This window comes from Staurois parvus, unplaced genomic scaffold (genome assembly GCF_062004578.1).
Source record: "Staurois parvus isolate SC_StPar_1 unplaced genomic scaffold, SC_StPar_1.0 ptg000299l, whole genome shotgun sequence".
Taxonomy (NCBI): Eukaryota; Metazoa; Chordata; class Amphibia; order Anura; family Ranidae; genus Staurois; species Staurois parvus.
Genome location: NW_028318095.1, coordinates 7,404,791 through 7,431,437, shown reverse-complemented (window position 1 = coordinate 7,431,437; position 26,647 = coordinate 7,404,791). Strand labels below are relative to the sequence as shown.

Here is a 26,647-nt window from a genome sequence, read left to right as displayed (position 1 = left end):
TGCCTACCTACCTACCTATCCAGAGGAAGTAATACCAGTGGTGCTGCATGATATCAGTGTGGCTAAAAGTCCCAGGAGATCGGGCAGTAAAGAGTGCACATACAGGAAGGATCCAGGGGTGATCCAAAAGGCTCTGTGGCCCCTTGTGGTCACCGATTGGAGGTGAGAGGCCATTGCAGCCAGTGAAGGATTACTTATCGGTGTGCTGTGTACCCACACTGCATATATTGCATGCTCAGAGCAGTGAAGCACCTTCATTGTTTTTTCACATATATTGGACTTTTTTGCAATTTTCACTTCTTTTATTAAATGTGTTTGTTTTTGTATTAGTGTGTTTGTACAGTTTTTGCACAGAGTATATCCCTCATTAGAGACTCACAATATAGACGTGTTATTGTATACTATTTAGGTTTTGTGTCCCAATATTGGGAATCACGGGTCACATTTTTATGGTTGTATCCCAGATTAGGGATCGGGTCTGTATTGTTGTGTGTTTTATCACTTATTTATAGGTCATTGGTTTAGTCCAAATATAGGACCTCGTGTGTTGTTTTTCACTTCTATTCACCATTATATGATGTATATGTAGTTTTTATTTATTTATATAGCGCTACACCATTTCTTTTTGTTTAATACATTTTTTTCACCAATAGGTATAGGATTAGGTGTCAGCTGCTTAGTGTGGTATTTAGGTACATATTGAGTGCAGGGGGATTTTTTCCATATTTTTTTAAGGCCCCGTGATATGTAATGGTGGCCCTGATTTGGCTCACAGTGCCTTTTTGGAACCAGTCTTCAATACAAATTTGTGGGCATTAGTTATGCATACCAGGTACCCAATTTTGATGCCCATGTGTACAAATCCTCACTGTAACTTACCAAAAGGACAGAATTAAAAAAATCTATTGGCTGTGATTCAGGTCAGTGGTAATATTATTGCATACTGACTTATGATTAACAAATGGAATTTAAAAGGGAAGTTTAGGCTTTTAAATGGACATTCACTACAAGTGAAAGACACTAGCTAAGTGTAAATAACATTATTAAAGTTTTTAATGTATATACTCTCATAATAAAGTTGGAGAACAACAGTTTTTTTCCACACAGTAGGAGAGAGTTACTTTTTTTATTCAAATAATAATGTGATTTGGGAAAGCTGACATGCTCCCCACTGATTCATGTCAAGTTTGAATTTTAAAATTAGGCCCACTTTACCGAAATAACCTGATTCCAATTTGCAAACATATTTATGAATACAGATGTACAAGTATTTTATCCTGGGCATATTTATAAAAGAAATATGTATACTGAAAAATTAAACATTAATAAATAATAACATTTTGGTGGCTTTCACAGATAAGACAATCAAAAATAATATAATAAGGAAATATTTGGCTACCCAGAACATCATATTTTCACATTTGAGTAAAATTGATATTGAGTGGAAATGTGTCACTATGTTGAGATTTTCTTGTTTATAGCTCCTTGGAGTGTTCTGCTTCTCTGGGGAAAGCAATACTAAATTTGGATGTCGACATGTATTTAGGGCTGTAAACTGAGGTTGTAGAAAGAGAATGTAGAAATACATTTCTGGAACTGTATTGATTATCAAGCAAGTAAGAAGAACATGTACTGAAAAAAAAAGTTAAAGTGGTTCTTAAGGCAGAAGGTTTTTTTATCTTAATGCATTCCATGCATTAAGGTAAAAAAAAACCCTCAGTGTGCAGCTCCCCCCCTCAGCCCACTATTATATTCACCTGAGCCCCATCTTGATCCAATGATGTGTATGAGAGTTGAGGCTCTCCTGGGACTCTCTCTCCTCATTGGCTCACACAGCTGTCAATCATAGGCAGTTAACCAATGAGGAAAGAGCAGGGGGAGAGGCTCAGCCACACTCTGTGTGTGAATGGACAATGTCCATTCACAGAAACATGGCTCAGGAGCAAGCCTGCTCAAGTGCCCCCATAGGGAGCATTCAGCAGAGGGGAGGAGCCAGGACTGCCAGTGGGGGAGCCAAAAAGAAGAATATTTGGGCTGCTCTGTGCAAACCACTGTACAGAGCAGGCCACTTTTTTTAACATTTAGAATCACTTTAAGCATATATATATGTGTTAAATAATGTACAATTAGGGTTTATTTGCAGCTAAACTCCAGAACTGTAAAAAATACTTGTATAGTCAGGACCTCCTGCACTGGGAGGGAGCTCAGGAGAGGGGCTTACCTGCAGGCAGGTGCTGAAAGAGATGATCTCTAAGTCTCAACCGTCCCCTGAGAGAGGGTAGACTGGGAAGCAGGGCAGGAGCCAGTCCAGATAAAGCCTAAAGGCAGCCATTAACCCAACCACCTCACAGGCAAGGACTGAGCGAGTAATCCTACACCCCCTGGGCTATTTAAGGAGAAAGAGCCTTCTAGTGGGAAACCTAAGTAGCTCCATACCCAGGAATGTTAACCTTTTAAAGTGGCAGACACTGGATCCTCTTACCCAGGGATTCCTTAAGACAGTTGGGTAAAGAAGAGGATTTATTTGAGCTCTGGGGTGGTACACCAGGATGGACTGGAGAGCTCTTCAAGAAGAGAAGTTCTATCTTTGGACTTATTGCCAGGAAGTTGACCTCAGCTTACTGTTCCTTGGGCATCCCTTACACCCCTCACCCTATCCAAGTTTAACACCCTTAATAAAACCTAAAAACCAAACTCAAGGACTGTTTACTGTCTCTGGAATGTAAGTCTCTGGAAAATGTGTGTTGCCTGGCTGTGCAGGACTATAAAGGGACCCAAATCTTCAACAACTCTTAAGGGGGTAGTGATACATGCATACAAAGGATATTTTTGTAACAAATTAAGGGAATAATACTGCAGATGGAATGGAAAACAAGACATAAAAATAGTTACAGCTTTTTTTAGTACAAAATAGAATATAAGCATGCATTTAGCAAATTGAAGAGGAGGAGCAATCATGCTTAAATTCTCTGACCACATAAACCCTGCTCTACACCTTATCCATTTAGTTACACCCTACTGGGACTTCTACCTTTCTGAATGTAATGGTGTATGATCTCTGTTGCTCTGACACCTACTGCATTCCTTCTGAAGTAAGTAAACCTCATAGTAATGATAGTGCGTACATTTCAGACTGCAAAAACAACCTAAAATCATTTTCCTACAGATGGTTTAAAAAGAATATATTTCTCTTTACATGTGTGTGTTTTTTTTTTCAATAAAATACATTTCTTTCTATCTTGTAAGCAGATTCCAGAATCCGCAAAGCAAGGAATGAGCCTGACTCGACTGACTTTCTCTTTGATTCCAGTGGCACCCCTGCAGTGCAGAGACAGGCTGAATGTTGAAGAAACATCGAATATGCAAACTTTTGATACATTTTTTAAAATGACTGCACCCATAGCAAGGTTTAAGGGAATAAGAACATGAAAGCAAGAGCTGTACAAATTAGATGCCCTTCCTGAAAACAACATTTTAAGTAACTATTTCTGTAGTCATTCAAGCCCCCCAGTGTACCCCAAATTGACAGCAATTTTTTCTTCCTTTAATCATTGTCAAAAAGATAATTTAGTTTGCAGAGATATTACTGGGTTCACTGAGCCCTTCACTTCAAACCCTTCAATTGAGTTTAGACCGGCACATATTTCACTCTATCACTTTTTTATTTGAATGTTAATGTGAAATTATTCTGTTAGTTTTTAAAAACTAAAAAGTACTTAAAAGTCCTTCACTAACACTAAAGCCTACAAAAAAACCCTAAGAAAAATGAACCAAAATGTAAAGTTTTTTAAGCCTTTTACTTCAGCTGTACAACCAATTTTTCTCTCATTTGTGTAGATGATCTACTACTATGTTGCATACAAATGCTTGCAGTCATGAGGACTCGTCTGAATTTTGAGAGTGGTATAATACAAAAGAAGAAAACTAACACCCAAAAACTGAATTAAATGCAATAGGGTTAATTTGCTAAAGGCAAAAAGGCTCTTCAAGCCTATTTGCCGTTAATAAATCAACCCCAATGTGTATAGCTCTGCCTCTAATAAAAAATATACATATAACTAGTTAACACAAATGTGCTAATTTCTCTCTTATGAAAAAAACAAAGCAAAACACAATAAAATAATACTTCCTAATGGAGTATAACAATCAATATAGTCCTAGGGCAGCATGGTGGCTAAGTGGTCTGCACTTCCACCTAGGGTAGTTGGTTCAAATCTAAACCACAGCACTACCTGCGCATATTCTCCCTGTACCTGTGTGGGTTTCTTCCCACACTCCAAAGACATGCTGGTGAGTAAATTGGCCCTAGTATGTATATGAATGTGAGTTAGGGACCTTTGATTGTATGCTTTTGAAGGTTTAGGAAGTGATGTGAATGTACAATATATATGTAACGTGCTGTGTAAGTTGATAATGCTAAATAACTACCTGTAATAAAATAAATAATTGTGAAGTCTGTGATTAAAATGTAATGTATCCTCTAGTTTTCATCAGAAAAAAAAATAAGAAAAAATTAAAAACTTCAAATTCTCCACCACTGTAATCCTTCAAACATGTACTTGCTTCACCGATATCAAGAAAATGGTGCCAAAGTCAAAGAAGGTTATTAAAGCCTCCTAATACAAGTCTCTGAGTAATATCTTACTCCATATATAAGAATTCCATTATGTTAAAAGATATATCTTTGTATATTACAATTGTAGCACTACCCCCTTAGGAGTCGATATATTTGAGCCACCCCTATAGTCCTGCACAGCCAGGCATTACACATCCTCACGAAAGCTTGAATCCAGAGTCAGAAATCAGTTCTTGAGCTTTTGTTTTGTTGTTTTATTTAGGGGATTTTAACTGGGACAGGTTAAGGGTGTACAGGATGCCCAGGGCTACTGATGAACTGGGAACAACTTCCTGAAACAATTTTCAAGCCTTCTCTACAGTACAGTTTTTGTTGAGGAGCTAGCCAGCCCCTCCCAATGTACCACCTCAGACCCTAGATGAACTTCTCCTCTTCACCCAGCAATCTGGAAGTATACCTGAACAGGGTATCTGGTTCCTGTCACTTTAAGAGATGAACAGTCATGGGTGGGTGGCAAATCTGGTTTCCCATCAGAGTGCAACTTCTCCTATGTGCCCAGGGGGTGCAGGTGTACTCACTCAGATCCACTCCTGTACTGCTAGTGGGTTGGGGGCTGACACCAGGCCTATCAGCTGGGCCGCTCCTTCCCTGACATACAGAAGGTCCTCTCTCAGGGCGCCAGTGAGCTCTGAGTTTTCCTCCTTTCCAGCTCCAGGCCTGCAGGTAGGCCCCATCCCACTGAGCCCCCTTGCAGCATCCTTCCTTCAGCCTCACATCTTCCTCACTATCTTCCACCCGAACTCTCCCTGCAGCTGAGCAGGCTCCAACACTTTTAAGGGTGTCCAGCCCCTTGCCAAGCCTTCTGTTGGAGATTGGTTAGGACCCCTCAAGAGTTCAAGCCAGCCACTCCTCAGATTCACCCACTGCCTCTAGGGCCTCCCTCCAAAACCCTAGAACAGGGAGAAACCCCAGAGGGGGCGATTTGCAAAGCCTCTCAGCTCCTGACCACAATTTGACCTTCTGGCTATTACACCCAGGCTGCTAATCAGCCTTCCTCACTGACAATCAGGACTCTAGCTCCCCCTAGCTAAACTAGGAGTGTGCTACACAATAAAACTGGTAGTGTAATAATGTTTTTATTAATGCCAGGTATAGAGGTACAAATCCAGTGAATAGGCTAAAACCTTTATACTCTACAGCCGCCATGCTCGAAATGCAAAGTGTGTTCAGAATGCAATGGCTGTGTGGCAAAACAGGAGGAGGAGTATGACATGCACTCTTGAACACAATCTGACAATGACAAGGATTGTGTGAATTACTATTAGGTATGGCAGCTGTAGAGGGGGCAATGGTCCTCCTAGAGAAAGTCATGATTTGATGAAATGCATCAGCAAGAGGAGTATGGCATGCACGCTTGAATACACTGTGACAGCATTAATTATTGTCAAGCACATCATCTGTAGATTATACAAGAATGAACCTATTCCTTGATGCTATCAAAGCAGCTGTATATGTGATAGCATAAATTACTATGTTTTTAGCTGTTTTTTTTAAACATTGTTACACTAACAGTTTTTGTTGTATTACACTGAGCTGTATAATCTAACACTCTAGAGGCATTATCTATGGAATAAAGTATAATTGAAAAATGTGGATTAAAGGGTTTTAATAATAATTTATACTGTTGAGGTTGTTTCTTTTCAGTGAGTGTTTTTCCATATGGGTGAAGGAAGTATGTGTCATGTTGAGTGCAGCATGGAAAATGTTTGGAGCAGTGTAAAATTAGAAGTTTTTAATTTTTGTATTGTGAAGACTCTGCAATGCATTCTGGGAAAATTCTGCATAAACAAGCAAAGTTCAGAAAATCACAGGGAGGAAGATTTATGAAATGCTGGGTCCCACAGCTTGTTCTCTCACTTTTTTTTTTATAAAACGTGTCCCAGTAGGTCCAAAAGAAGAAAGGGAACAGCTCACTGTAATAAAGGCCTTATATCATCAGTCCAACAAAGTGATCAGTCCATCTGAGATGCAAATACCCCAATGTGTTTCACTTGGCAAGGAGCTTAATCCTATGGTCTAGACAAAAGACTGTTCTCCTGTCATCAGCAAGAACAGGGGAATCAGAGACTTGAGGAGAGCATTATTATTTTGTCCCAATAGATATTCTTGCCTCACTGATGAGCCAGTATCAACTTTCACTACTTGATTCAACTTCCCCAAGAAAACTAAACTGCCAGTTTGTTTACGTGGCTAGCTGCCTTTTTCTTTGATTGCATATCTGCCCAGGCTCTTAAATGTAAGGTTTATTTATTCTTAATTAGATGTATACCTTCAAATATACAAATATACAAAGCTTGACAATATGTAGGGGGGTTAATTTAAAAGTTCACAAGTTGCACTTTGCACCATCTCAATGAACAAACTTGAATATATATTAGTGGTCAACATTTTGGCTTTTATCAAGACCAATGCGTCACACTATTCAAACCCATACAAATACAGTACATAATATAAATAAATAAATGTCTGGCTGCACAAAAAGTAAACTGGTTTCCTTCAAATTATACAGATGTTTAATTTAAGTGACACTCATGAGAAATTTACTAAGGTTAGAGTATTAGCTAAGTCATCAATCAGTGAAATCTAGGAATCTACCAAAAAAAAAAAAAAGCAAGAGTGTTTCCAATTGCACCTTCCTCCTCAATGGCCTTCCCTTCCACAGGCAGTCGCTCCTTTTGCTCCATGTTGCCAGACTCATCCACCTTAGCAATCATTCAGTGTCTGCTACCCCTGCTGGCAATTCCTCTATTGGCTTCCACTCGACAACAAAATAAAATACAAAACACTAACGACAACCTACAAAACCATCAACAACTCTGCCCAAGCTAAATCACCAACCTTATCTCAATAAAAATCCTGTATAATAATAATTGGCTATCTATCTATCTATCTAGCCTGTTATATGTGCGATTAAACACAGACTGAGAGATATTTTAAATACAATGCTTTTTTGCTCAATTTTCTCCATATAAGGGTTATTTCTAGTAAGCCAAAATGTTCTCTTTGTGCCCTCTATTAACACTTGCTGTATCTGAGGGGCAGGTCACCTATGAAAGAAGAATTTCTCCCTTAAGGCTATGTATGGTTAAAAAAATTTAACAGATTCTTAATGAGCTCATGAATAGAATAGACTCATGTTCACTTTATACAGAATATTAATTAGCTCATTATTTCTACCACTTAAAAATAATAATAAATTATGCATTTTCATCACAAAGCACTGTAAAATACAGCAGCATAGATAAGAGTGATGTAATACATAGAGTCTTAATATATTCTTAATAAAGCAGAATTAACAAAAAGACTAAGGGGACAAGCTTCAAGAGAGTGATATCTTCAATTTGAGCTTGTGGCATAGAATGGAGACGCCCAATGCAGCAGGGAAATCTCACCACTGGAATACCAAAGAAATACAAGGTAGGTGATATGACTGTCATCTAAATTGGCCCTAGTATGTGTGTATATTCATGTATGATAGGGACCATAGACTTTAAAGTATAACTAAGAGCAAAACCTTTTAGTTTTGGATGGAGTGGAGAGGGATTAGAATGCATGTCAGTTTTTATTGCTGTTTGTGCCCCCACTAAGGTGATTCACCCTCTCTATTTGTCCTGTTCAACGTTATCACTGAATGTAAAAGAAAATCCCAAATTTTGAGCTGTCCCCAGAATAGTAACAGAGGGGGTTTCTTCTGAGGGGACATTAGTTCTGTTGACCTGGGGGATCCCAAGGAATTCTCATAATTTGCAGGGATTTCCTCTCACTTCCTATATGGGACAAGAATTGAAGGGAAATCTCCACAATGGGACACAGATGGAAAAAAATCTGATAGGGGTTATAACCCTCCCTTACTTTATCTAAAATGAAAAAAAAAAGGTTTGCCTATAGCTCTACTTTAAGTTCTTTGGAGGTAAGGACTGATCTCAATGTGCACTGTGTATGCATGTATAAATGCAATGTGCTGCATAAATTGTTGGACCAATATAAATGCCCATACTAAATAAATAATACGTATTCAACAAGAAATTCAGTCAACTGTTGATCCAAAATTAACAAATGAGTTTTGCGAGGGATTGGGCTTTGAAAGTAAATATCATATAAGGCAGCATTTACATTAAAGTCATTCTCTTTTGTAACAATGTATATTATTTATACTTACAGTGAATTTCTAAGGTCTGCTTTGCTATATGTGGTGTAGAGTTGAGAGATTCATGGTCAACTCTGCAACGAACAATTGCCCCATCATCTTTGCGATCCCCTCGGATATCCAGGGAACTAATAACTGTGAATGTCTTTCCATTACTATCTTTTTCTTGTAATTTCTGCATACCTTTAAAAGAGAAACGTTCAAAAAGTTAATGTGATAGTATGAACATGCTAACAAATGCTATTCTTACAGTATGTTACATTGAAAAAAATGTATTTGTAAGTAAATTAACAGCCTAATTTAATAGAGCAATCATATTTTGAAGTTCAAATTTTTGAACTGGATCCAAACCCCTCTTCATTACATAGGGGAAAGGTGTCCCATAGTTCAAAACCTTGGCACGACTGCTAAGACTCCCTGTAATTTCTGTGTAGCAGATGCACTGTGTTGTCAAATCACTACTGGAAGTTACAGTCTCATTGGATTTATCGCATGATCGGAACAGGTGATAACAAGAGATATTTCTATTTATTTATTTATCAAAAATTTTCAATGGCATATGTAGGAGATTCAGTGGGAGCAAATAAGAGAAATTAATGTAAGACTAATCAATGTTTTTATTCTCTATACATAATCCATACATATTCACTATCTAATGGTCCTATAACCTGTTTCATGAATTTGTTTCTTACTGTATTTTTCTGCATCACATGTATCTTCTATGCTGCTTCCTTAACAGAGAAACTTGTGACACAAGTTTCTCTGTTAAGGAAGCAGAATGGAAGATAAAGTTTTCCTTAAAAGAATTTAGTGCTACACTTTAACCCTTGATTTACCCACATCAATGGAGACTACCACAAGATAATCTTGAACTTGATGGAGGACGGTGTTTGGGGAGAGGAACAGAAGTAATCCCCTTCCAGAAGGGGTTGGTCACCATGATCTTCCTCTGAGACCACCACTTGCGGTACCTGCAGGATGGAGAGGATTGGCCCTACACATATCCACAGATGAACCTTTTTAATCTCCTATTTTTTGTGAGTGTTTTTAATCCTTTGGAATAAATTAATTCTTAACTGCTGCACTTAGCTGTCGCCTCTTTCTCTCTCTCTGATCTTAATACTTAGAGTCAACTACACTCCCAAGGATGGCTGCCGCTTTTTGAACCCCAAGTGCATCAAGGACTAAACTATTTATTAAATGGACTCTCAGATTTTTAGTCTAAAACTGGAGAGTGCAAAAGCTGTTGCAGCTGTTCATGGCAACCAATCAGCTTTTAACTTCAGCTTTTTCAATTAAGCTTTGACGAAAAAAGTTGGATGCTGATTGGTTTCTATTGGTTTTCCAGATTTTTCACTCTCCAGTTTTAGTAAATCAACCCCAATGATTTTGAATGAGTCTGTCCTAAGTCTGTTAACCACTTGCCCTCCTGAGGATTTACCCCCCTTCCTTACAAGGCCATTTTTTGCGTTACGGCACTGATTTACTTTAACTGACAATTGCACGGTCATGCAACACTGTACCCAAATAAAAGTTTCCTAATTTTTTTTCCCACAAATTGAGCTTTCTTTTGGTGGTATTTGATCGCCTGTGCATTTTGTATTTTTTGCGCTATAAAAAGAAGGTTGACAATTTTGAGAAAAAAACAATATTTTTTACTTTTTTCTATTAAACATGTCCAGTAAAAAAATAAAAAAAACAAATTTCATCATAAATTTAGGCCAAAATGTATTCTGCTACATGTCTTTGCTAAAAAAAAATCCCAATACGTGTAAATAAATTGGTTTACGTGAAAGTTATAGCTTTCAAAAATGGCGGTATAGATACTGGATTTTTTTTTTAACTAATGGCAGGCATTCTGATACTGGGGAAGAACTGACTTAGTGTCACTGAAATCCCCAGTGACACCAATACAGTGATCAGTGCTCAAAAAAGGAACTGACGCTGTACTAATGGCACTAGGCAGGAAGGGGTTAACATGAGGGCAATGAAAGGGTGGGCTGGGAGTGTTTTACTGGGGGGGGGCAGTGTGTTGGTGCTTCACTGTAAGGACACTGCTTGGGCACACATGCAGAGCAGCGTGCCTGAGCCGACAGGGAGGAGGACTGTTAGTAAACAAAGCAGCCTTCCTTACCATTGGAGATCCTCGGTAATCACCGAGTGCCAGCGGGTAATCACTGGCCAGGACCCTGTGATTGACAGCTGCGGCCGTGAAAATCACATGCATATATGATTATAGATTATAGATCCCTATATTTACAATTTGGAAACTTGTTCCTTTGAAGCCTTTGAGGCTATTAAACAAGGCCTGTTATTTTATTGAAACATGTGAGTGTCCTTATTCTATCGATTTATATGGTATTGAGTGGCAGTATTACACTATGTAGCCTTTCTTTCCTTGCACATTATTGAGGATTCCATGGAGAAGTAGAGTGGAGTCGATTGCTGTATCTAAGCAGGGTGAAGGCGATTTGAGTTCCTCCTGAGGGGCTATAGGATCCCTTATATCCTATGAGGCTTATTACTCACCTCCATCTGGTGAGTGCGGTCAATATTATTTTTCACGTGGTGATTAGGTGGAAGCACATTTTGGAACATTGTCTTGAAAATCCTTTTGGGAAAATAAGGACTTATGTTTGAAATATTATATATATATTTTTGCACGGACATTTATTTATTTGTGATTATTTTTATTTATTTAATTTTTGCGCTGTTTTTTGTGTTATATACGTGATTTTGCATACCCATTCTACCCTGTAGCAGTATATCTGCTGTAGGACGGCGGGGATGTGGTTAACATGAAATTAAATACACCTTTAGCCCTTTGTTAGGACAGTGTTCAAATCTAGTTACAACTGATAATGAAGATCTCTCTGCACAGTACAGAAAGGGTTAATTAGGGCAAACACAGCTGCCCAACCCCTTCATATACAAATATAAGTACCTAGGAGTTTTCATTGCTGGTGAGTCCAGAACAGAACATCTAGAAAAAAAATGTAAGGTGCAATCTTTGTTTTTTTTAGGTTATGCTGTATAAATTGGGATATGTAACAAATGTAAACTAGGTGTTATCCCAATTTGGCTGCACAACTGGAAATATACTTAAAGAACCCGAATGAGTGATCAGAGACAGTCTCTGGCTGGTAGGAAATTCTATTAAAAAATAAAGAGAAATAATGAATACAGTAGAAATTTAAAAAAGTCAATATTTTGCAGATATAATTACACTAATGGAAAATATGTGGTGCTCATGGAATGCATTTTATTAGATAGAATCAGTAGATAATATAACAGAAACAATATTAATAAAGGTTAAACTATTACAGCTAAACTTTGCAAAGAGTATATAAATGCCGACTGAAAGCATCAGTGCAGTCACACTCTGCATCTTATCTGCATGCCAGATGGTATGACAGGTTGAAGTGGGCAGGCAAATTTGACACAGTTCACATACATTTTTCGTTGCACATTTTCAAATTATCTTCATCCTTACCCAAATGCAATCATGTAAAAAACAGGACACATCAAAAAAGCTTTGGAAAAAAATAGGTTATAAACTAAGATTATTAATATGTAACTTTTTCCAGCTATTTCAGGGTATGTTCTAAAGTGAGCAGTTAATAACACACATAAAAAAGAACTCTAGGATGCACAACTTATAATTAATTTATACAAGAATCACTTTTACCCTGAGATGTGCTCAGTTCAGTCAGGTTTTTCTTTTCCCTGTAGTGCTGATGATCTCCTCCAGCCTCCTCGCAGTCACCTCCTGCCTACATGCATGTGATCAAGCAGCAGCATTGCTCAGGGTTGGCTTCATGATGGTGACAATGTCAGAACAGGCCCAGGGGTGGACTGACAACTCATGGGGCCCCTGGGCATTAGGGGATCATGGGGCCCCTGTGTCCCTGCCCACACTCAAAGCATACCCACAAAAGCCTATAAAAGGTTCCAGGGGCATTTTATGGGGCCCCCTACTGACCCCGGCAGTGCCTGAGTGCTCGAATGGTCAGTCCACCCCTGAATAGGCCTACACAATAAGTGCAAGCAAGGCCTCTTATGCATGTGCAGAAAGATGGATCAAGGCATTCTATTGATAACTACTGTATATTGTGTGTGTATGTGTGTGATATTTAAAGTGGGTGCAAAGGCTGAAGTTTTTTTTTTTTTACCTTAATGCATTTTATGAATTAAGGTAAAAAACCTTCCATGCCAGAGGATCTCCCCAGCCCCCCCCCCCCTTATACTTACCTGAGCCCGATTGCGATCCAACAATGTGCACAAGAACAGCTTCTCTCTTTTCACTGGGTAGACTGACAGTGGTGGGAGCCAATGGCAATCACATTTTGTGAAAAGGGAGTGAGGGGCGGGGCCGAGCTGCCCTGTCTCTGTCAATAGATGCAGACAGGGTTGCTCGGGAGGGAGCATGCATGAGTGCCCCCATAGAAAGTGACTTTCTATGGGGGCACCTGTTGAAGAGGTGAAGCCAGGAGACCTGGTGGGGGACTCTAGAAGAGGAGGATCAGGGCAGCTCTGTGCAATGCAATTGCACAGAGCAGGTAAGTATAACATGCTTATTATTTTAATACAAAAAAATTAAAACTTCAATATCCCTTTAAATCTGAAGTTTAATCTGCTTATATTTTGCCCCACCTGCTTTTCCCATACACCTTTCAGCAACATGTTAATCACATGTTTTAAATGAAAGTTATCCATTTTGATTGTATAGCCTATTTTAAACCTAGCAATATAATATTTCTGTCTCTGTGTTTCTCTATGCAATATAGGCAGAACATGGCTTGTGGGAAGGGCCAACAGGTTGTTCAAAATTTCCAGAAAACATTACATCACCAGCCTCAGTACTCTGCTCAAGAGCCCTTCCCTCAACCTTAATTCAAGCAATGGACTGGCTCTTGGGAAGAGTTATGCAAATATCATAATGCCTTGATGGATGGTCGTCAGTCTGAAAGAGTGGGAGATCAACATGAAAGATGCCCTAAGTAAAGCCTGCATGAGATTCTAAAACCCCATGAATGAAAGAACTGAAATCTAATGAATAAAAAAGGCAGGCAAGGTATTGGAAGGCTGAGAAGGAAATGGATAGATGATGCTGGACATCCTCCAGCCATGAAATGAGGTGGGTGCCATTTCACTTGCTGCAGCTTCTCAAGAGTAAGCAGTATTAGTGTAGAATAGAATAACTGTGCAAGACTAAATGTAAGGCTGGAGTTCAGCTTTAACCTCCCTGGCAGTATAATTATGTCAGGAATTTTGTACCAAAAGCGGTACCATTTTTTTCTGCATGGAAATTTGGTGTTATGTATTGTAGGCCTGCAATTCTTAGTAATTACTTACATAACCTCCCTGGCTGTATGATTATTTCAGATTTTTGTTGCTGAAAGCAGTACCATTTTTTTGCATGGAAATATGTATTTTTTTTATTGTAGGCCTGTAATTTAGGAATAACTCACTGAAATATGTCCGAACAAGAGTCTAGTAAACATTCCGGATATGATAAAACTTGAAAGACGAATTCATAAATTATAATTTAATAAATGCTCATAAAAAATAATAATATAATAATAATACATTTAATTCAATAATATAATCAAACCAAAACACTGAAATTTGAAATATAGCGCCAAGTTCGCACATCACTGAGCAAAGTCGCAAAATCGTTTTCAGTGTCTGATGACGAATTTCCCCACGAATCATTATCACTCAATTCTGCAAGTGGTTCTGATTTACTATCACTGTATTTTAGCTGGTCTAAAACCGCTTTTGACCTAAAGGGAGGCTTTTTGGACACCATGGACTTTTCTAAGTTTTCAGGCAGAAAGAACAGTAAAAATGCAGGCAGGGCACAGGACAAAGCAGTAGGGACAAAATGTATGTGAAATGCTTTGATACAGGAATGTTTTGCTATGAAATAATCATTTAAAAAAATGCCATTTTTTAAAAATTTTCAAATTTGCCGCCGGTTCCGGCGCCCGTGCGTTCCGACATCACAGGGACCGGAACACGGAAGCCGGATGCCGGCATCGGCCGGAGGAGATGGCCGGGGACGCTGCAGGGGACGCATCGCGGGAGCGAAGGACAAGGTAAGCGCTGTAGAGAATCCCTGTGCAATGCCGCATGGTAAAGCCCGAGTGTAGCTCGGGGTTACCGCTTTTGGTACTGAAACTTTACCCCGAGCTACACTCGGGAATACCGCCAGGGGGGTTAAACTTGGTGAAATCCAAAGATCCCTGGGTATAAAACATATTCTATTGTACCATTGATTATACAGTTAGACAAGACTGACTCCTTGGATTGGTGCTAGAGAGCAGATATGTCAGATCCCCATGCAGCATCAGATCAAGTTGTATATAGAGCTGTAGGAAAGTACATTTGCTCCTCATTTATGTGGTATTGCAGCCAGTGAACCCCAAGAAGACACCATCAGAATTCTCTGCATCTGTTGGTTAAAACCAATGCTGACCAGAATTCTCCCTCATTTCCCAACAATGAGTAAAAGGCACCAAATTCTGTATTTCCTGGACAAAAATGAAGGAAATGAAAAATGAAGGTGAATCAAGCGTTATTATCACAACTGATATAAAAAGCCACAAGGTACAGTATGCTTTTCAAATCAGAATTGCCAAAAACAAATCCATGTTTGTTTGTTTTTTTACCTGTGATTTCTTGGTCTCCTTTAAACCATCTGATATCAGCAGCTGGTTTACTACCAGATGTTTTACATGTTAGCTGAATTATTTCCCCTTCCATAACTGGTGATGTAAATCCAGTGATGTGTGGCTTTTCAGGGACACCTAAAGGACATAAGTAGGAAAAACAAATATTAAATACATATCTTTGTATATCATTTTCATTTTAATTGAATATACAGCGGATAAAATAAGTATTGAACACATCACCATTTTTCTCAGTAAATATATTTATAAAGGTGCTATTGACATACAATTTTCACCACATGTTGGTAACAATCTATTCAATCCATACGTACAATGAAACCAAAACAAATACTTTCAGTAATTAAGTTATGTATAATAAAATGGAATGACACAGGGAAAAAGTACTGAACGCGCTAACTGAAATTTATTTAATACTTCGTACAAAATCCTTTGTTGGTAATGACAGCTTTAAGACTCCTCCTGTATGGAGAAACTAGTCACATGCATTGCTCAGGTGTGATTTTGGCCCATTCTTCCACACAAACAGTTTTCAAATCTTGAAGGTCCCATGGGCTTCTTCTATGAACTCTGATCTTTCATGCTTTCCATAGATTTTCTATTGGATTCAAGTCAGGTGATTGGCTGGGCCATTATAGCAGCTTTATTTTCTTTCTCTGAAACCACTTGAGAGTTTCCTTGGCTTTATGTTTGGAATAATTGTCTTCCTGAAATGTCCACCCTTGATTCATCTTCATCATCCTGGTAAATGGCAGTAAATTTTAGTCAAGAATGTCTTGGTACATTTTTCCATTCATCCTTATTTCAATGATATGAAGTATGCTGAAAAACAGCCCCACACCATGGTGTTCCCACCTCCAAAATTTCCTGTTAGTATGGTATTTGTGGGGTGATATGCAGTGTCATTTGGCCTTTAAATATGGAGTGTATTATGGCATCCAAAGAGATACATTTTGGTGTCATCTGACCAGACTATTTTCTCCCAGTACAGTATTTCACAGGCTTATCTAGCTCACTGCACATTCAGAGATTTAGAAATCTTTCTGTAACCAATGCCATCATTATGTTTTGCAACAATAAAGTTGCAAAGGTCTTGAGAGAAGTCTTTACTTTTACCCATCATGAGATGCTTCTTGTGTAATGAGACACATTGTTATAAGCCATCAGTTGAGACTGAACCATTTTCACTGACAAGGGACAGGACTGCATTCTAATTACTGATAGATTTCAGTTTTTGTCTTGGCTTTCTATGCCGTTTTGCATGTGTTCAACTTTTTCCCTGTGTCATTCCATTTTATTACATATAACTTAATTTCTGAACTTCTTGTTTTGGTTTCTTTGTACATATGGATTGCATGGGTTGTTACCGACGTGTGATGAAAATGTCATGTCAATAGCACCTTTACAAATATATATACCTAGAAAATGGTGACATGTTCAATACCTATTTTACCAGATGTATATGTAGCTTTAAATTACAACTAAAGATTTCTCTATGACAAACAAGTACACAATCTAGTTATTATCTGAAGTACAAACCTCAAAAACTTCCTTTGCTTTCCCTGACTGTGTCAAATCCTCCTTCACTACTGCCTCACATGCTTCTCTCCCAGACTCTGCAGATCACAGTGGGAGGGTGTCAGTAATAGAGTCAGTGCTGTCAATCTAGAAAATGGTGAACAGGACTAGGTGTGGTCAAGTGTTCATTGATAAGCCACAGTCTTATGAATCACCAGTGGCATCACTAATAGCAATGCCTGCTGCAACATTTTTTTTTTCTTCACACTGTAGTGCAAGCAGGCACAGGCTACATGTGAGTGGCAACTCTGCTCTGAATTCAGGAACAGTGTAGCATTGTTGCCACACCATCACAGGAAGCTGCATTAGGTGGACTTCACTGGAAGGATCAACAGGTATTTGTGCAACCATACAAGGTGACTAAGAGAAAATTTAAATGCAGATGTGCATATACTTAATTGCTGCAGCATATTGTTTTTAATGGAAGGCCATAATTCTATTTTAAAAGTAAGAACATAGCAGCATTGCCTAAGCAGGTGGCAGTTCTTTTCCATTCTAGGATCTTTGGGTCTTATCAAGCACTGCATATGCATGGAGTCTGTTTATCATCCCTTTTACTGCATCAGTTTCCTCTCAAAATGTGAAAAAAACCACGTTATTTTCCATTCACCAAAAATTAGCTTTACTGTGTGTATTTGTGAGTGTAAGACTCTGAAAAAAAATAATTAAATTAAGAAAAAGCTACATAAATAAATAAAAAAATGTTTAGTTACATAGTGACATAGTTAGTTTGGCTGAAAAAAGACAAAAGCCCATCCAGTTCAACCATTAAAAAAAAAAGTTATAATCCTATACCCACAGTTGATCCAGAGGAAGGCAAAAAAAAACAGCAACGCATGATCCAATTTGCTCCTGCAGGGAAAAAAATCCTTACTGATCCCTTGAGAGGCAATTGGATATTCCCTGGATCAACTTTACCTATAAATGTTAGTATCCAGTTATATTCTGTGTATCTAGGAAATAATCCAGGCCTTTTTTAAAGCAATCCACGGAGCTGGCCAGAACCAACTCTTGAGGGAGTCTATTCCACATTTTCACAGCTCTCACTGTGAAGAAACCTTTCCGTGTTTGGAGATTAAATTTATTTTCCTCCAGACGTAGAGTGCCCCCTTTTCCTCTGTGATGACTTCAGGGTGCTCTACATCGAGTTTACTATATGAACCACTGATGTATGTTCATCATATTCCCCCTTAATCTCCCCTTCTCAAGAGAGAATAAATCCAGTTCCTCTAATGTTTCCTCATAGGTTTACACCAACAAAAATAAATAAAATTAAATGACACGTTATTGTTTCAATGGTTTGATTAAATTAATACAACCTTAAAATTATAATACCATTCAGCCTAAACAATGGTTATATATATTATAATCAGTACAAAACATGTTTGTAATTTATATTATATATGATGGTAATACAGTTATGTTATTCTTATTAAAACGTTTGTGAAACCTTAGACATATTTTATGCTTTCTTGTTCTTCTCATTGGTCTTTTTGATCCTTTTAGTAAAACGTACAACATCTGCAGTGAATGAACATCAATATAGCATATTTTTTGGTCATTCTTAAGGTGCAATTTATTTGTTTTCTGAATTTAACAGAAAGCACGAAAAAACAAAAAGTGAAATAAACATCAAAAATAGCAATTGCAAAGGTTTAGCAACTGAGACCATTGAGAACTATTGTTTGTTTTGTTTTTATATGTAGATTCCAGAACTGTGTTGTCCTGTTGGGGCCTTATTTCAAGTCCAGTAAAGACAATATTAAAGATTAATAATTTCTGACACTTGGAAAATCCCAAGATCTTGTGCTTGCATCCAGAAATTGTGTTCTTCCATAATACAATGATGGAAGTTAAGGACTACTGAAGTTAATAAAAGCTACAGAAATTGACATTTCATTGAGACAATGACAAGTGGAAGCTAACATTCCATAACACTGTATATGCCAGCATCGTCATTGATCACTGGCTTAGGCTTGATCTTAAAGGTGGATTCAAAGTAAACAGTTGAAGGAAAAGTACATTTACATTTCTCTGTCCATTGTGGGAGCTGTCATGTCTGTATTGCAATTTCCTTGAAGAGTTCAATAAATTATGCTTTATCTGCAACATCGTTGAAGTGTGGCCAAGCCAATTTTCATGCTCTCACAAAGGAGAAGTATGACCAAAACTCTTTTGGCCATACTTCTCCTGTGGGCCACATGAGGGCACATAGTTTTGCACTCCTGTGACTCAGATTCATCCAACAGTTGGCTAAAGCGCTCTGTCGGCTGATGTCACACAGCAAGATGAGGATCTGCAGGGATCCTGACAATAATGTCCGAATCCACCTAGATGTCTGACCATCAGCTGGCTCCACCTCTCAGTGGGCTGCTGGAAGCCTGAGACAACTGCTTCCACCCCCTCTACAGCCCAATGCAGCAGTAAGCATTAGAGGGACAGAGCACAGAGTGGTGACTGACAGTCACTTCTCTGTGCTCAGGGCGGACCCAAGAACTGAGCAATCAGCGGCCTTTGATGCTCACTTCTTGGTGTTGAGCTGGTGGGGGACAGCTGTAGCATCCAGTCGATGCTGCAGCCATCTAGGTGAGTACAGTATGTATGTTTTTTTTTCCATCATTCCCGCACTTCTCTTTTAAGTATACAATTGAAATACCCAAATATTAATTTACCTGCCAAATTATTCAGATTTTGTCAACCAAAAGATTCACACAGTCCTGTCACAATGATTAGCTAAGCAAGTGACACTAATACTTCTTGGGGAAGCCATCATGTCATGTCAAGAGATGTCTTATTTTTTTAAGCTGACGCTTATTTAGGTCTCATGCACACTTTTTTTTTACTTCCACTAAACTCCCTTGTATGTCATCCTATGTGTCTATTCACATATAGGCTTTTAGCAGTGTTTTGCGGTAGGAGAGTTTAGTAGCTGAATAAAACCCTCTGCCAAGACATCCTGGAGCAGAGGCATTTTAGCTAAAAAAAACACTTGACATGCTGAGATGCATGTAAACGCGCCTAATCACTAGGCACACTTAGCATTTTAACATTAATGTATTTAGTGGCCAGTTTTTACACAAGTGCAGGGTGTTTTTTTGACCAAAACTCTACTGGCTTCTTGGGGAGTTAAAATGAAATATCAGTGTGCATGAGGTCTTATGTTTACTCCTTCTCTTCTACTTCTTTACTTCTACTCAATCACTTCACAATTTTGTACTCTAACTTATGTCCAGCAAATCAGCATCACTATCCTGGTAAGTCTATTTAGCTGTTTCACTGTTATGCATTAAAAAATAAATATTTTATGAAACATTCAAATCTAACAAGCTAGGTAAAATGGTAAGCAACCTACTTACAATGTAGCTGGCTAAGAAATATAAAATCTCACAGATTCAAATCTCAAGCAGTTTGTATATGAAAACCTTTTCCCCTTTGCAAGATACAGTATTCTAATATGCCACACCATCGGTTCATATGGAGGATTTAGCTAGACATTTATACTTTGGATCCAAAGATGGGTCTCCATGGAAAAGCTTTAAGCTGAGGAAGTTATTATCCTGAAATACTGTGCTTAGAATGGGTAGTTTTTGTCCTTAATGGCAAACTTGTAAAGATTTTTTTTGTAAAATAGTCTCAGTGGGGCTTAAAGAAAAAACAGCTTTCACATGCTATGCACAAAACCAATTCACTAGCTGGATTAACTTTAATATGACTGGCATCCAGCATTAGTCCTATTAAGTGAAAGAGCCTGGTATTCTAAAATAACTGAAGTTCAGGGACAAAAAAAAATCAATCTTTAAAATTATATAACAGGTTAGGAACATAGGCGTGTTTGCAATAAACTATGGCAATTTCATCTGATTCAGCTGCTGACATTCAATGAATCTCATAGAGTGTTGAGTTTAAGTGTTATTTCGTGGCTTTCTCGATGAATCTTTCATTTTTAGTGTCACTGAAACCCTCAGAGGAAAAAAAGAGAAGAGATCATTTAGGGAATAAAGTATAAATGGCAAAGTGCTCCCAATAAAACAACAAAAACTAATAGTGGACGGCAGAAATGACAGGAACCAAGAAAAACACTAAGCCAAGAAAAAAACAAGCAGCTATAAAACTTTCCTTAATTTTAGAATTTTATGGCCACTGTGTCCTTGAAAATATACAGTTGAAAGGTTTAAGTTAGGATGTAGCCAAAAGTAAGTCCCTAGGGTACAGTTGGCAAAAAATTGAGAGATACTAAAAAAAAGTACAGCATTAGGAGAAAACTGTTGAAAGAAAATGTAAATAGCATTCATTGTATATAGTTTTTATTTATATAGTTCCTTATTGTTTTAAATGGCTGTAGGGGAAGTATAAAACAAAAAGCAATTTTTCCAACTGGGTTTTTGAGACAAATCTCATCCTCATGCCTGTTCTGTAAAGTGTACACTTTTGAATGCTTTATTCATTTATATGGTAATAGGGTATCCTGTAATTTTAACAGAAAAACAAACATGTCATACTTACCCGCTCTATGCAATATTTTTGCACAGAGCCAGAGGCATAGCTAGGATATTTTGCGCCCGGGGACAAACTATAAAATTGGCGCCCCAGCCCCCCTCCCCGTTTAATCACATCAGTGACACCAATAATGGGGCATTATTCCTCCCACTGACACCAATGACACTTACCTTGCTGACCCCTGCTCCAGCCTAGGCTCCTTCCCTCTCCCATCCACAGCCAGCATACCTGGTTGCAGCAGCACCATCTGCACAGCACACTTACCGGTCAGCTGTCTTCTTCACTTGCTCCGGCCGCTCCCTCACTCGATCTTCATGCTGCCGCTTGGCTCCTCCTCTCCAAGCCCTGCCTCCTCGCAGGTGGTTGGCCGCCTGTGTGCCTTTCCTGAGCTACAGTTCTGGTGCCCAATCACCGGTGAGGAGGCAGAGCTTGCAGAGGGAGGTACAAGCTGCCATAGGCTGTCCAGTGATCCCGAGGGTGTGGCCAGATGACAGGGGCAGCATGTCATCCCACACACACATCACATCCGGGGAAAAGAAGACACCAGATCTGCGGACCTCTCTACCCCTCCTCCAGCAGCACCTCCTGGACTGGATCGTCATGGGACTGGGACACGGAGCCAGGTAAGACACAGCAGCCTGCTGCACGCCCCTGGAATAAGTGTCCCTTCCCTAAAAAGTGCTGCCCTAGGCAAACACCTTGTTTGCCTCGCGGCAAATACGCCCCTGGTTGTAAGCCTCATTTTGGCACCCCTGTACCTTGGCGCCCGGGTACATATATACCCCCTTCCCCCCCCAGCTACGTCTCTGCTTTTACCTTCATGCATAGAATGAAGGTTTTAGGCATCCTCTGAAACAGAAATAAAACTTTTGGTGGAATACTTCTTGAGGGATAAGTACTTCTGTAGGGATGCAGGCACTGCAGATTTCTCATCAGAACACTGGGCGTGCACCAGATAATTATAATAAACCACCCCCAACCATTCAGATTCAGTCTGCACAGGCAGGGCCATTGCTAAACTATTTTGTGCCCTAGGCAAGACCAGCTACTTGCAACTCCCCCCAAAAGAAATAAAACGTCACCTGTAGTTCTACTTGACCCCTTCTAGCACAAATCCTCTTTCCCTTCAATTTTTTCTCCCCAAGCACAAATCCTCTCCCCAAATCCCTTCTTTTAGCATAAATATTCCTCCAATCCCACCTCCTAGTACAAATCCCCCTAAATCCCTGCTCCCCCCAACACAACCCCCTCCAAATTACCCTTCCCAGCGCACATCCTTCCTTCCCACCCAAATCCCCCCCCTTCTAGCACCAATCTCCCCCTCCTAACACAACCCCTTCCAATCCCCTAGGTGGCAGTGCACCCTAGGCGGCTGCCTAGTTCGCCCATGTGATAGCACAGGCCCTGTGCACAGGACATAGTAAAACATCTATTTCTTCAGAGCAAAAAACAGGTAGGAATGTATAACAAACTTTGTTAAAAACCTTTGAAATGAACATTGATCATCTAGAGGAGATTGTTTCTTCTCAACAAAAGTATAGTTTTTCTTTAAATATATAAATCCAAAAATTTCAGAATGAACAGTTTCTACATGGTAAATTGTGCATCTTTTTTGTATGTGAGAACCTATTTAATATCAAAATGCAATTATAAAATGCCTGCATTGGTTAGTGGACTTATTCATAGCAAGAAAATGTACTCACCCAGAACTGTTAAGTAAGCCTTGGATGTTTTAACAGGCATCGTAAATAAGGAACACGTATATAGGCCTTCATCTGACAAAGAGACGTCACTAATGCTGATACTCAGTTCATGCCAGGAAGCTCGGATGAGTTCAATTCTGTTGTCCCTTAGAGCTGAAAAAAATATGACAATATTAGTCTCCTTTTTTGCTTATGATATGTAATAGTCATATTTATAAACTGGTCCACTCTACTAAAGTTTACATTTTCTATCAGTCCTGGTTTTATAGTATAGCATCAACTGCAGCCTATTCATAGCCAACATCCAGTCAGCAGAGATGTCAGTACATATGGAATATTATGCATTGGGCTTAGCAAGAGACATGAGACCAAACTTAAGAATCTACTTTAAGCTGAAAAGATCAGCACTGTGTTACCGTATGGGAGTTGTAAATAAAAGTGGAGGTAAATCTCAAACATGAAAAATCAACAAAGCTCATCCCACTATAGTGTGTACTGAACCCAAAGCAAATGCAAACCTGAATCTCTATGTTATCTGCATGACTCACTCCTAATAGATTAAGCCAACACCTCAGCCTCCTGAGAAACAGCCCACCACCCTCCAGCAAACAACAGATGACTCATACTCTCAGCACTAGTTTTATCCGAATCTGTGAAGAGGTTAATGTGTCCCTTACATCCAATCAGCTCACAGATAACACTCAGCTCTCTGCTCTAGCTCTGAAGTGTGTGTGACCTCAGATACCCCCCTCTTTATGTGACTGAGAAAAATAATTTCACCTGTGTGTTTAGGAGGCTATACAGGACAGATTGCTACAGGTAAACAGGTACAACGTACGTAGGACAAATTTTTTCATCTTTGTGTATCATCTGAGCCTAGTCACTTTATTGAGTATATGTAAGGGTTTGTAAGGTGTGTATGTACTGTATATATATATATACACATATATATATATATATATATATATATATATATATATATATATATATTGCCCACACCATTTATAAATATATATACTGTATAGAGTAGGTTAGGATTAAACTCCTGACCATTTACATTTTTTGTTTGCTTTCTATGTATTGTTGAGGACATTTCCCTTTACTCCCTGTCCTGTAGATGCAAAAGAAATTGAGTGGAATTTTTTCCAGAGTAAAGAGAAGTTCCCTCTTAGACAACCCTCACTGGAATACATGTTCTCATTGGAAGCTTATTTTGGTGACTATTTTGGATTTTTAGTGAATCTAATGAGACCGGCCACAGACAACAATAAATATTTGGCAAGACCTTCCCTGGTCTATCCAAATCATAATAACAAACATATACCTGGCACAACCAGGAGGCAGACAAATGATAAAATCCAAGAATTTTGTTAACCCCCAAAAAGGGGAACCCACAGGCTTGGCAGTGTCAGCAGGGGAGCTTTATGATCAAAGATGATATTTCTCATGCTCTTAATTCTGTTGCCTTCTTGCACAGTGCTGGAACTCTCCATCTATCATTTATAGCCCTGGAGCTGCCCTACTATTTCATTTTCCTTTGAGGCTTGGAGCCAGGCCATAAGTAAGGCTTCAGGATAGATATGAAGCCTTCCATTAGAGGCTAGGACAACCAGCATTATTTTTCCTTGGGATATTATAATTAATCTTAAACTCCATATGAGAGGCACGGGGGGAGGTGTAGTTTGGTTCCACTACATCCACTATCTGTCATGTGGGCCTTCCTGGGCCTGTTGCCTCCCTCTCACTTCTATGTCCGCCCCTAAGACCTCTGTTTGCTGGTGGTCAACAATGTGACACTGTTTCATTGCAATGTACAACCCAAATTGCCCCGAAGAAGTTACATCTAAAGGGAAACACAATTATATTTTGGATTTGAAGCAACATTTGGGCACCTAAACTCAAACAATGTAGTTTTTGTATTGACAGAATTATGTATCAAAGTAAGGGTAGCCCTTGCCAATTCCAGAGTTGGGCATTGTTTTGGAATACAGGTCCCCCCTTTTTGGGGGTTATGTTTTTATATAAGATGACATTTTATTGTGTTTAATAAAATTCTTTGATTTTATAATTTGTCTGCCTCCTGCTGCCTAGAAAGTCCACCATTTTTGAACATTCAGTTCTTTGTTTCCTTTTGATTTTTGGATGTGGTACGGTGGGAGCTTCTAAGTCTTTGAATACACAATTATGAGGAGACAAGTTCAAAACATGAAAGGGAGCATGAAAGGACCATACTTCAATTTTTCTCTTGAAGAATATAGAATATAATATACATATTTTTATATACAGTATATATATATATATATATATATATATATATATATATATATATGTGTTATAAAGTGAAAATCAATCTAAATAAAACATATACACAGATAGAAATCATATATTAAATGCAAATGCTATTTTCTGAGGTAAAAGGAGGAATTTCATTTTAAAGTCTAAAGGTTCTTTCCTTTTTTTTCCTACAAATTTTCTTTAGTTTATTATGTGCAATCAGCCTAATCCTTATCCAACAAATTGGTCAATCTGACCACTTACACAGCCATTATGGATGTTTTCTTTTACCGATTTTCTTTAGTTTATGCATAAATAACCAATTGTGCCAAGAACATTGAAATCTGTGTTTAATTAAAAAGCAATCAACCTAACCGATGTTATCAAGCTGGGTTACACTGAACTAAGAATTAATATAAATAATGGCTGGTGGATGATCAAGCTGATAATGCTAACATTGGCTACTTTTTCAAATTATTTATGTGTTATTTTAGTATTTCACCAATATAAAATATTTGAACTAAACATTAGTGTTGAGACTGCAGCTTGAATACACAGTATATTCTGAACAGAGGAAATGGTTTACCAGCAACATTTTCATTCCACAATTTTTTGTTGATTACTATTGACATGAGATAACTGGACATAATTTCAACCACTGAAATAATTGTATCACCTGCCCTAATGTGGATTAAGTGATTGGGAGTTATGGGTTAACGGCTTATCTGCAATGCATGTAAAAAGGTAATTTCTCGAAACGTTTACTATCCAACATCTTATTAAGAAAAAGACCTCAATCATCAATGCATAGAACACTAGGGAATTACCTACAACATCCCTTAAGCACCAAAGCCAGTCATGCTTAGCAGAAATTCATTGGCATTAATAGGAATAACATACTTGAATCTAAGTCTGAAATCAAATCTACAACATAAAGTAGACCAGTAATAAACATAATTAGTGTACAGTTCACTTGTTCTAATTTGCTGCATTCACAGATCTCATTGAGAGTAACAAAATTTATAGGCCTCTTAGACAAAAAATGTGTATCTGGGATAGAGGAATGAATGAATGATTGATTTAATTAAAATACATTAGGGCCATTGAACATTCCATTCAG

General features: G+C 38.5%; 1 protein-coding gene across 2 annotated transcripts in view; it reads right to left on the bottom strand.

Moving 5' to 3' along the window:
• The window catches only part of CADM2 (cell adhesion molecule 2), a 565,882-nt gene that overhangs the window by 263,637 nt on the left and 275,598 nt on the right, over window positions 1-26,647 (bottom strand). For both annotated transcript variants that reach the window (XM_089682919.1, XM_089682918.1), the window contains 3 exons: window positions 23,254-23,406; window positions 15,458-15,595; window positions 8,796-8,966 (listed from right to left, as the gene is read on the bottom strand). In XM_089682919.1, coding sequence (XP_089539045.1) covers window positions 8,796-8,966; window positions 15,458-15,595; window positions 23,254-23,406 — 462 coding nt within the window. The remainder of the gene's footprint in view (window positions 1-8,795; window positions 8,967-15,457; window positions 15,596-23,253; window positions 23,407-26,647) is intronic.